Genomic DNA, 12,785 nt, shown 5'->3' with positions numbered 1-12,785 from the left:
GTGGGGGCACATTTCTCACAGGAGGGCCACTCTCTCTCCAATCTCTCAGTCCTGATCCTCAAGGGAAATTTACACAACACATCCCAGAGACGAGCCTATGAGCTCCATTTCATCAGCCTGCTGGATACTAGAGATCAGGGACTAAACATAGACATTGGATTTTTGATACATTATAATCTGCCTGGCAACTGACTCCCCAGCCCAGCCCAGCCCCTGGCTTCTTTACTTTTCATTCCATCCAGGAAGAGCACACACCAACTGCTGCAGCTTCCTGAGCCTGACGAAGGGTTTTTGAACCCGAAAGCTTGCTTAATAACTATTCTCCAACCATTTGGGTTGGTCTAATAAAAGAGATCAAATTCACCCAAGGAACCTTGTCTGCCCATATGGTTCAGTGTGGTTTTATTTCCAAACTTCAGACCTAGTGCTTGCTGTGATCTAAGATTTGCTTTAGCCTAACTTAAGCAAAATGGTTCTTTCTCCTCTTTTTATGGATACAGTATCATTATATGCTAGTATATCTATTTCAGTATGGAAATGGGAAATAAACAATTTCAGCATGAGGCACCTTTATACCAGTATCGCTGCACTTGTAGTAGAGGTTATACCAGTATAATCATATTGGTTAATTTTTAAAAAATGCCTGTAATTGAAAGTTATATCAGTATAGAAAGTGTTGGTACCAAGTTAAAATTAAACCAGAGTTGTTTACTCTATTTTCCAACTTAATATTTTGCAAGCTGTGGGTATAATTAGAAGAAAGGGAAAACTTTGCAAAGAGTGAAGAGTCAGTTTGACATAACAGATCACTATTTTGTCATGGTTAATACTGGTCTCTAATGTGTGCCCTATCTTTATTATAGCCTAAAAGTTACATATACCTTCCTCTACCCAAGCCAATACTTAACTTTTTGTAACTTTTCTTTCAAGGTGTATTCAAGAAGCAGAAGGAGCAGACAAAGATGAATCTTCACGTGCATTAATTCAAGCAGTCAAAACTTGTTTCATAGGTAGAAGATTAATATTTGGACTGAAGGTAACCTGCATTTGATCCAGTTAAGCTACTCGGGTTTTACTAAACAGTTTTCAGTGTGTATAGTAGAAGTGGGATGTGATAAAGTATTAAAATATCCAGTAGAGGTGGCAGGAAGCTAGAACATAATACAGAGCCTCAAGCCCACATTCAGCAGCCCACCCCCATAATCCCCCTTTCTCAGTGGGGGTTTTTTTTTTCAGTGATTTCCCGTGTAATTTTGAGCAAAGTACTTACGTCAAAAATAGCCTCAATTTTTTGTGACCAACATAATGCTTCTCGAGTAACTATCAGAGGTGCTGAACAACAATTAGTTCCTTTTGAATGTCAGGTAGAACAGTGCGTACTCACCGCCCACGGAAGTGAGGCCCTTGGTGGTTTGGGCAGTATGTGCAAAAAGAAAAGGCTGTTTTTTTTAAAAAAAAAGACGTGGGGCCTTGAAACTGTGCAGCTCTGTTTCTGGACATGAAGAATGCAGCAGAATGAGGCTTACCCACTTCAGAAGTATTTTGACATTCCTGTAACTGCTACATTTCAACATACATGATGTATGCATTTGTGTTTAACAGATGGGCACATATAGGATTTCATTTAAGTAGAAATCTGTTCATTTTCAAATGCTGTTTATATAACCAACATCTGTGGACTAAACCTGACAAACCCCGAGTCATTTCCACTCCCTTACATATCTTGGGAATTCTGTCTGACATGGGGTATTTTTGATGCACTTATTACCATGGTACCTAAGCTTGGAAGTTGGAGGATTTCTCAAAATTGCTTTACGTGAGCATACCTCTTACAGTTCTGGCTCTGATGCTCTTCTGTATGTAAGTAGTCCTTTTGCCCATGGAACAGCCCTGGATGGGAATGATGCTACTCACATAAGTAAGGGTTATTCATGTTTAAAAACTATCAGATTGAGCTTTAGTATAGTCCTCTAAATATACTTATCATAGTTTCAGGGTCGGAAGGGACCTAATAGATCTTCTAGCCCGCCCCCCCGCCAGGGCGGGAGAACAACCCAAAAACACAAACAAAACCACTCACCCTAAAAACAAAAACGGGACTCAAATGAGTCCAGCCAGGTAAGTATCCAGCCTCTTCTTAAAGATCCCCAGGGTAGGGGCCAGCACCACCTCCCTTGGAAGTTGGTTCCAGCTCCTAGCCGCCCTGACTGTGAAGTAGTTTTTTCGGATGTCCAATCTGTACCTCCTCTCCATCAACTTGTGCCCATTATTCCTTGTTATGCCAGCAGGGGCTAGGGGAAACAGCGTCTCCCCCAAACCCTTCTGGTTCCCCCTAGTGAGTTTATAGACGGTCACCAGGTCCCCCCTCAGCCTTCTCTTGTGGAGGCTGAATAGGTTCAAGTCCCGCAGTCTCTCACTGTAGGGTCTGCCCTGTTGTCCCCGGATCATGCGGGTGGCCCTCCTCTGGACCCTCTCCATGTTGTCCACATCCCTCCTGAAATGGGGCGCACAGAACTGGACACAATACTCCAGCTGCGGCCTGACCAGCGTCGCATAGAGGGGGAGGATCACCTCCCTGGCTCTACTCGAGATGCACCTGTGGATGCACGACAAGGTCCGGTTAGCCCTGCCAACCATGACCTCGCATTGTCGGCCCATGTTCATCTTGGAGTCAATAATGACACCAAGATCCCTTTCCGCCTCCGTGCTCTCAAGTAGGGAGCTCCCCATCGTATAAGTGTGCTGCTGGTTCCTACTACCCAAGTGCAGCACCCTGCACTTGTCCGTATTGAAACGCATCCTGTTCCTGTCTGCCCACCCCTGTAACCTATCCAGATCCTTCTGCAATCTCTCTCTCCCTGCTAGCGTGCTCACCTCCCCCCAAATTTTGGTGTCATCAGCGAATTTAAACAGGTTGCTCTCCACCCCAACATCAAGATCGCTGATGAAGAAATTGAACAGCGCAGGCCCCAGGACCGAGCCCTGGGGGACTCCACTACCCACCTCCCCCCAAGGGCATATGATAGGAATAATTTAGGGGTTTTGTCTATTGTAACTGATACAGTGAGACTTGTAATATTGCTTTTTTGGTTTAAAAATTAAGATAGAAATTGGTCAAAATAATTGTTTCCTCTCCCTCCAAAATATCAACTTGTTGTCACTACCCCAATCTAAAATACATTTTGAGTAAAACAAAACACCTGTTTTTGGGCAGGGGGAAGATGGAGGTAATTTTATTGGTTTTTGTGTTTCCAATGCAGCGCAAAATATTGAAGAAAGCCCTTTCCAGGAAGTAGTCAAAATGTTTTACAAAGCATTTATATATTCTATTCCTCCTTTCCTTCATTGAATCTTCCTTAATTCTATGTATTTTATTGATACCCCAACTTCCCCTTTCTCTGTCACTTTTCTGAAATAACAAAGCTATCCATCTCATTTATAACTAAAATCTGGATATCATCTTCAGCTTAGCTCCCCCTATCTCATATCTCAACTCAGAATATGCCTAAATCTTGGCGATGATATGTATACAGCATTTCTAAGACTTAGATTTTCCTTCTCATCCACTAAGGTGAAGTGGGCCTGGATGTGAGATTTGCATTGCAGTTTGATTCCCTCATTTCTCTTCCTCCTCTTTATTCACAATCTGCATTTAAAATAATGCAAATAATGCATAATAAAATGTCCCTTTGACTCCATCTAAAATGCTGCTTCAGTAGTAATATTTCTTCCTCAAGTTGCTTGAATCACATCACACTTAAAACTTTTATGGATCCTTTAGAATCGTAGAGAAGTAGGAACCGAAGGAACCTCCATAGATCATCTAGTCCAGTGGCTACCAACCAGTGGATCTCGATCCACCGGTAGATCTCGGAGCCTCTTGAGATAGATCTTAGAGCCTCTTGGAGTTGATCTAAGGCTGGGGTGGGGGGGCTGAGTGCCTATGTTCATGCACTCATGTGCCCCAGCCCAGCAGGTCAGTCCATCAGGGTGGGAAGGGGCAGGGGCTAGATTGTGGCCCCTGTGTGAGGGATAGTGTAGCAGAAGCAGGAGCAGGGTAAGTTGAGTGAGGCCCTGGCTGGGTGGGACTTACCTGCTGGGGAGGTGCACCCAAATAAATTTTACTCCCTCTGCCTCAATCTGAGCCCCCCTCCTTCCCTTCCCACAGACTTACCTGCTGGGTGGAGGGAGGGGAGTGGTGGCAGCAGCACATGTTAGATCTTGGGTTGCTTTTAAATGCCAAAGGTAATCTCCTACTTAAAAAGGTTGGAGACCACTAATTTATTCAACCCCCTGCCTGAGGCAATATTATCCCAGTCCAAATCCATTGTCTAACCTATTAGCAAAATCTTCACAGTCAACCCTGAGACAATCGCAAGACTGCAACCTAACTAGCCACAGGTAAAGCAGAGGGAACACAGCAACCAACATCCTGCTGTTAGAAAAGGTTGTTAAAATATACTCAAGGGGAGTGTCCAGAGGAGTGGGGACATGCACTGTGCAGCACTGAGCACCTGTCTACAGCTCTGTGCATGACACACACCACAGATGCAGGCATTCCCCACACTACTACATCACTGTTCAGGGTGAGAGGGGTTTGACCCTGGGAGATCCAGGAACCAAAAAACCCATACCTAAAAAGCAGGCCAGTTCATGTGGCGGTAGTGCTCACCACCCAAAACCAGTTCCTGGCTAGCTAGAGCCATGCTCCAGCTTCTGGCAAGGCTCGCTGCTACAGGATCACCATGGCTGTAGCTTCCAGAAGCCCTCAGGACCCCAAGTAAGGCTTCTGCAGCCATCGCTGCTCCCCTACACCACCTAGGGCAACATGCTGCACACCAGAACAAGTGTGGCATAAGGCATTCCCCAGAAACAAGTAGCAGTAGCACACATTGTGCCACTGCTACTTGTCCCTGGGGAAACACGATCCCACTCATGGGGTCATGTCCAAGAGATCCAAGGAAGAGATCCATGCTCCCTGCCACAGAGAAAGGCAAAAAACTCCACAGTCCATAGCAATCTGGCCAAGGGGTAAAATTCCTTCCTGACTTCAAATATGGAAATTTGTCTGACCCTGACCAGGAATCTCCACATGTTAGTCTCAGCAGCCTTGGTACATCCCAATCAAAATTCCTAGCTCTGGCTGCAGCCAACATCCAATGTGTCTGAGGAAGGCAAAATAACAATAAAAAGCAAACAAAAAATGCCCAAACCAAACCAAAACAACCAAACAAACCAAACAAACCCAAAAACCCCAACAACAACAACAACAACAAACACCTAGCATATTTAGCAGCAGGAAGGGGGGAAAAGTCCTTCCTGGCCCCATGTGGCAACCAGCAAAGCCTAAGATCAAAGAAAAAACCCATACCAGAAAATAGATATAGCCCATATCATAGCTTACCAATTTTTGTCCAACTTCTTCTGGAATACCTCCTTCTAACAGAGAAGACTCCTTCATTCCCCACCCCAATATCCATTTTAAACCTTTGCTGCAACTCCAATCTATTGGTCCATGGTTTACTTTTTTCAGCAAGAAATATAATATGCTTTCCCTCATGTTTATAGCAGTCATTCAGGTATTTGTAGACTGCTATTATGTCCCTTCTGAAGTGACTTTTCCACAAGATGAACATGCCTATTTCCTTCAGCCTCTGCTTATACCACTTGCCTTCCAAACTCTTCATTGCTTTGTCATCTACCTCTGGGCTGGGCATCTTTGTGTTTCAATATTATGCACTTTTGAATGGTTATAGTTGTTAATTCTTCAAGAATTAGAGGGAGACAAGAGGTAAAAAGAAATATATTCAAAAAGGATGTGGAGAAGCTTGAGAGAGTCCAGAGAAGAGCCACGTGCATGATCAGAGGTCAGGAAAACAGACCTTACGACGACAGGCTGAGAGCTATGGGGCTCTATAGCCTGAAAAAGTGCAGGCTCAGGGGTGATCTGATGGCAACCTATAAATTTATCGGGGTGACCACCAGTATCTGGGGGGACGTTTGTTCACCAGAGCACCCCAAGGGATGACGAGGTCAACTACTGCAAGACCGTTTCAAGCTGGACATAAGGAAGAATTTCTTTACTGTCCGAGCCCCCAAGGTCTGGAACAGCCTGCCATCAGAGGTGGTTCAAGCGCCTACATTGAACACCTTCAAGAGAAAATTGGATGCTTATCTTGCTGGGATCCTATGACCCCAGCTGACTTCCTGCCTTTTGGGTGGGGGCTGGACTTGATGATCTTCCAAGGTTCCTTCCAGCCCTAATGTCTATGAAATCTATGAAAACTATGAAAATATGCTTGCCACCTTATTATTTTTCTGCTAATTTTCTATTTTTATGCTAAGTTTCAAAACTAATTCTCCATTTTTATTTAATTAAAAATATACCATGTTTGCCAAGTGGATTTCCCTAAGATTTCCCAGTTCTAATTCAAATATTATACGTCATCATATCTCCATCAAATTTCAAATATGTTTCAGTAATTTCAATTTATTATTATAGAATCTTAATCGCAGCATTAGAGTTATGGATGAGATATCTCTAAGTCCTTGTTTTCAGATTCAACTTACTAGAAAAAAGTTACCCTCAGAGCTGAAATTTTATAGTTGTACCTAATTTGGAAGTTCATTCACATTCTCAAGTTTTGGTAAAATTCCTGCCTGCCTGCCTGCCCGCGGCTCGGGAGCGCGGCTCCCTGCCGGGCGAGCTAAGGCGTCGCCAAAGGGCTTCCCCTCCGGATCCGCCTCAGCTGTGCTGCGCTCTCTACTTGAAAACCTCAAGGAAAAAAAAATAAAATATCTAGTGTTGGAGGCAAGACTCTAGACTCAACCTTTTGCCATTCATATAGTATGCTTCTTTCTAAACTCTTTATTCTCCCCCTCATGGTATTAAGCACAGAGAATCTGGGGTTTTAAGGCCTTTTAAAAGATACTTCGGGGAGTAACCACATACAGTGCCTATACAGAGGCTGCTCCGATGCACTGTAATTGGAGCACGTATGAGCAGAGTCTATTAATCAAGTCTACTGGAGCGTGGTAATTGCCATGCTTCAGCAGCCTCCTGTGTCTTCTGTATCAGCGTCCTCACACTTCAAAATGGTGGCGGGGGATTTTAACTAAAGCTACTCAAACAAGGTATAGTTCAAGCGCCCCCACTGCCATTTTCAAGTGTGGAGATGCTAATACATGGGACACTGCAGTGCTTTAATTAGAGCAGCTTTGAGAGCCACTCTAGTTAAAGCGCCACCTCCCCACTGCCAAAGCACATGTAAAAATGCTCTTAATGACTATCCTAGGGGTACACCAATAGAGATTTTTGGGCCAATAATTATAAGGAATTTTTAACAGGCCATATCAGCCAATACCAATCCGATTGCCAATATACAGCCTGGCAGTGTGGAGAGTGGCATCAGGCTGGTAAGTCTGTTGTGGGGAGAGGGGAAGGGGCTTGGGGGGGTGCAGATTAAGGCCCCCACGGTGAGGAAGGAAGTGGGGCTGCGGGTGAGCCAGGGGCACAGGCTGCCCAGTCGGGGTGTGACACAGGACAGAGCCAACTGTGGCTCATCCAGGGGAGCAGCTCCCACTGCTGCACACACCCTGAGGAGGCATGTGCTCCTGGATCTATCTGCACAGGAGGTGAGGGCAGGCTGCTGCTGCAGACAGGTTAGCGCAGTGCCAAGTTCTTCCTGGTGGGAGGGCTGAGCCAGGGCTGCACATGGAGTGGGCAGTGGCGGCACTGGGAGGGGCCTACGGGGCAGGGGGCTGCAGTCACCCCACAATTTGCTGTAGCTCCCCCAACCCTCTTCCCAGTGCTGCCACCGCCCGCCCTGAGCATAGCTTAGGCCTTCCCCCAGGAATAGCCTGGCCCCAGCCCACAGAGGCAACCCACCCTTACCTGATGCAGATTCAGGGGCGCACACACACACCCATGCCCTCCCAGGGTGTGTGCAGCAGCAGGAGCCACCCCCCCCTCTCCCTGCACCCCCTAGACGAGCTGCTTGTGGCTCCATCCCACACACTGCCCCAGTTGGGCCTCACCTGCCTGAGCCACAGCCCCACTCCCTCCCTCACCGCTGGGCCTCAATCTGCACCCCCAAATACCTTTCTTAAACACTTATTAGTAGCTCAATTCCAGGGGAAATATTTACTGTCCACTGAGCTCCTACTCGTATGTGCAGTGTTTCACTGGAGGAGAAAGTACTGTGAAGATGGATTATAGGTGTTGGTCTCCCTGGTGAGGTCCTTTCTCCACTGAATTCATACAGATTTTTTTTCTAGTCCCTCTAAAAAAAGCAGTTGCTGCTATAGAGTAAGGGCTTTTGGTTCAAACATTCTCTGTAGCCCTCAGAAGCACTTCTTGGTAGGGTATGGTCTCCTCTAACTAGCAGGGACTGCAAGGGAGAGAACTCTTTAAACTGTGGTTTAAAATGAATTCTGAGCTGAAATTTATTTGGGCCTTTCTAGCTCTCAAGCCCCATAAGATCTTGTTCTGATGTCTACACAAATCATCACGTTAAAGCCTAATTAATTCTTTTGTAGGGTTCTAAACACCAAGATGGAGGGCCCTTTGCTTCTGACAGCATCTTCCAAAACTGCTCCAGAATTAATAGTCAAACAAAAGATCTTACAGCTTGCCAGATCTTCCTGCCAAACACTGCTGTTGCTGGCTTTACAGTTATCAGCTACTTTCATCGGCTCTGGCAGTCTACAGACATCAGGCACAGTCACAGCAGCTCATACTCACCTGACAGTCCTTTAATTGCAATAGATCAGCCTATGAGGGAGTTCAGCAGTTCTTGCAGCTCCTGTTTTGTTCAGTCAGGCAGAGAGAGCTTTTCAGGGCCCTGGCAGCAATCTTTTGGACTGACTTCATCTTCTGTGGATTGGGTAACAACAGAAGATGTTTTAGCTTTGGAACTAGGAAAGGATCCTGGTAAGTGGAATAAACAAGGGGACAGACCTTTCTCAGCAGAACCATGCAGTATCATCCCCGGCAATGAAACTGTTCTAAGGGTGGAACTCTATAACTCTTCTAGTGGTGAGAGACATGAACAGAAAGATCATGAATTCAGTTCACCGCATCAACAGCCAGACACTGATAAATTGGAGAGCATTTCCTCTCTAAAGAGAGACTTGTCAACTCCCAGCAGTCACTCAAGGTTATTACACAACTCCTTGGAATTTGAGGTAAAACGCTATTGCCCAGAGATTGCTAGCAGATATGACAAATACCAAGAAAAATCTAGGAACTCTGTTTTTCATCAAAGACAAGATTATTCATTCTGCTGTTCATCTCTGTCACCTGATCCTTCAAGCACAGCCAGAGTGTCTGAAGATGACCCTATGATTTGGGATGAGCTGCCATTCTCTGAAAGTCTAAATGAATTCATAGCCAGAATTGAAAATAACAAGAGCGTGGAGCCCTCGATAGATTCTGCTACACACAAATATTCCCTCCTTGAGAATGATAAGGGAAATAAAAATCTTGCCAAATCCTCACAAGGCACTGGGGCTGCTGATTTCCATGCTGTATGTGCAGCTGGGGTGTCCTCACACCTACAGGAGAATATGAATACTTGCCAAGAGCCTATTCTGTCCTGTCATCGGTCAAACTTGAAACCAGTAAGTAGCAAAGCATTACAGCACAAGTCTTTATGCAGCCTTTTATCCACAAATATTAAAGAAGATAATGGGTCTTGTTTTATAGATAATCCACCTCTGCTGGTTCAGACCCAGTGCTCACCAGTAATATTAAAGCCTTATTCAGAGGGCAGTTTTCTCCATTCCAAGGAAGCAAGTATTACTATTTCAAAGTCTATCAGGTTCCCCACCAACTTAAAAAGTCCTGTTGAGCATGGAGAGAGCCCATATTTACAAAGAAGACAGAAACATGCCCATTTACATTCTATACATGGCTGTTTAGCCAATTGGGAAAACAAAGAAAATTCTGTTTACCCACCAAACCAAAGAACAGACCTTACAAGTTGTTGGGCAACAGGCTGTAGCTCTGCAGCCCTCTCTAGTACTAAAATTACAGGCAAGAGAGAATTAAAACCATTGACAGACTTGCAACAAAAGACCTGCAGAGCTGTAAATGAGAGAGACTTATGGAATGGCAGCTGCCCTGAAGGCAGCTACAATGCTTCTGCTGACCTCTTTGATGCTACTGGTGGGGACAAGGAAATCGCAATAGATTTTTTAAGTAAGTCTTATAACTCTTCAGCCAAAGATTATGTTTTGACTGAAAAGCGCACAGCATCTGAGTTAGTGCTTAGTCCATTCGATGATGGCTGCAGCTATTCACAATGCCAGTTGTTCTTGCATAGTTCCTCTCCTGCTTTTAGTAAACACAGTACACCTATAAGTTATTCATTGTGCAAATCGGAACTCGATATGGTAGGTACCCCAGACTTTGTTCCTTATTCACAGTCGACTCCTGTTGCAAGACCTCTTCAGAAATTAAGACCCTATAGGGAGAGAGACTCTATTTTCCCTAAACTGCCCTCTAAAAATCGCACTAAAATCAATTCCAGATGGAAACAATCTAGATCTTCCTTTAAAAATACTTTACTGAGACAGCTCACCAGCAGACTGCTGAAACATGAAAGGTCAAGTAGTAATCCAAGAGCCACAGACATCAATAAGCCTGATTCACGGCAGTTGTTTACCAACAGCGAGTTGCCTGAAAATGACTCTGACCCTGAAGAATGGATCCCTCCGTCAGCAACAAAATTGTTGCAGCCAGCTGTATTTTCTAATTTAAAAACAGTTGGATTGCAAGCCAGGAGACCGGCTATGTGCAAACACATGGCTGACGAACTTGTTTCTGAAAACAAAGGGAGCAGTGGAACTGATAGACGTTTAATAAGCAGGGCTGAGATTCTGAAGACTCCTACACTTACATGTGCCACTAAAGCCTTTCTCTTAGAAGATGCAGTCCCTGGAGCTTGTTTCTGCTCTGAAATCGAGAGCTGTCTCTCATGTGCAATTGATTCAAGAGGCATATTGGACATAGCAGGTAATTGGTCTCCTGAACTGTTTACAGAAAATTTCCAAGCACAAAAGCTTGTTTTTCCAAAACCCGTGTCCTGAAACAGATCTCTACTGTGCCATGTCCTTTATATTTTAACCCTTTGGAAGGATGATCTCCTTACCAAAAGAAGAAAAGCATTATTTTAAAAAGAAGTTTAATTATTCATATTGCTCTTGGCATCTATTGTCTAAAGATGAATTCTGTTTATATGCAAAGCCATGTACTGCATAGAGGTTGGGGCACACTGAACCATGCTTTCACTTTATTTAATTGTGGATTAAATGACTTGGCCCTAGAACATGAAATAAAAGTTTACCTACATGTGTGAGCATTGTAATTCGAGTTGCATAACCTACTTATGTGAAATTTTGCATCAACAGGAGCTTGCATCTTTCCCACAGAGAGCCTTAGGGCGCAGCCCCACATGCAGAAGTGTGTGCTTGCAGCAGCAAAAAAAGTAGTGGAACAAATTTGTGCCACTGCTTTTTGCCACTGTGCATATCCCTGCACATGGGCTTTCGTGTGGGGCGAAATGCCTCACTTTGAGGAACTGCTGTTTCCCTGCTCCTCCCAGTCCCTGGCATACTGGAGGAACCAGGGCAAAATTAGAATGGAGATGCTCTAGCTGGCAACCAGAGCATCTCGTGGGAGAACCGAGCCTCTTTGTCTGCCAGCACATGCTCCTGTAGCAAATTTTGTCCCCACCTGATAAAATGTGCTCTGCACTGCAGATTTAATGGGCCAGCTATGCAGTTTGTGGCACCACAAACTCCACGTGCCTGCGCATCTGGATCTGGTATTAGTGACACACTTCTCTTTGCCATATTTAATGGAGATAGACTTATGCTGCTTCTATTGAATTCTGTGAAATGCTGACTGCTAAAGCCAGAAGCAGGCCAAAAATGCGGTATGTCTTCTGGATGCATGTAGCAAATAGATCTCATTGTACACCACTGGCTACTAGTGCTAGAACTAGACATAAGACGATTTGGATTCAGTTTCATCTGTGCTGCTTAGCTTTGGATATCCTTATTGTCACAACCCAGTGATTTTTGTGCCTCGGCAGTATGGAATTTCCTGGCCACATGAGAGCTCCTTTGCATGGCAGAGTGTTCTGCTGCAATTGAGAACCCGCGTGTAGGAGAGAGTTCCTGCCAATTTGCAGTTTCCTTTGCAGGATGCATTTCTTCTTTGCAGCACAGAAATGCACGGTGCAAAGAGTTCCCGCTATTCAAATGTAAATTTGTACCCCGCTGTTGGCCAGTGCTAAATTATTCACACGTGGCGGCTAGTAATTGGCTCGCTGGCCGTTTAAAATTCCGCACAACTTCTGCCCAAGTCGAAGAGCTTCGGGCACGCTGCAGAGTGCCTCTGAAGTTATCTGACTTCCGGCTGCCGATCGATAGACTGATCACCTATCGATCTTTCTTCCCGTCACCGAGCGCAACCCCAACGTACCCCTTTCCCCTCCGGCTTCGAATGGCGGACGGATTAACTGGCTTGGGCCCCGCCAGCTGGAACAACTCGTGTGGTTGTTCCAAAGACCGGACCACCTGCGTCGTGATTGCAAGCGGCGTGAGTAAAGTTTTTTACAACCAATAAGTTGTGTCTGCCTCTCCATTCACCAGCCCGCCCTAACGTACGACCAATTTCTAACGTAACTCGAGTCGGCTCTGGCCATCCGAGACACTTATGATGCTTGTAATGCTCCTGACCAGAAACCAGCTCTAGTGAATATTGCAGCACCTAGCAT

The 12,785-nt window shown here is 45.1% G+C and overlaps 1 protein-coding gene across 1 annotated transcript in view; it reads left to right on the top strand.

Moving 5' to 3' along the window:
• The window catches only part of DDIAS (DNA damage induced apoptosis suppressor), a 20,168-nt gene extending 7,811 nt beyond the window's left edge, over positions 1 to 12,357 (top strand). The window contains exons 3-4 of the mRNA XM_025191655.1: positions 931 to 1,036; positions 8,539 to 12,357. Coding sequence (XP_025047440.1) covers positions 931 to 1,036; positions 8,539 to 11,091 — 2,659 coding nt within the window. The 3' untranslated portion in view covers positions 11,092 to 12,357. The remainder of the gene's footprint in view (positions 1 to 930; positions 1,037 to 8,538) is intronic.
• Positions 12,358 to 12,785: the final 428 nt, after the last annotated feature.

Source organism: Alligator sinensis, unplaced genomic scaffold, assembly GCF_000455745.1.
Source record: "Alligator sinensis unplaced genomic scaffold, ASM45574v1 scaffold1028_1, whole genome shotgun sequence".
NCBI classification, from domain to species: domain Eukaryota; kingdom Metazoa; phylum Chordata; order Crocodylia; family Alligatoridae; genus Alligator; species Alligator sinensis.
This window is presented reverse-complemented; position numbering and strand designations above follow the sequence as displayed.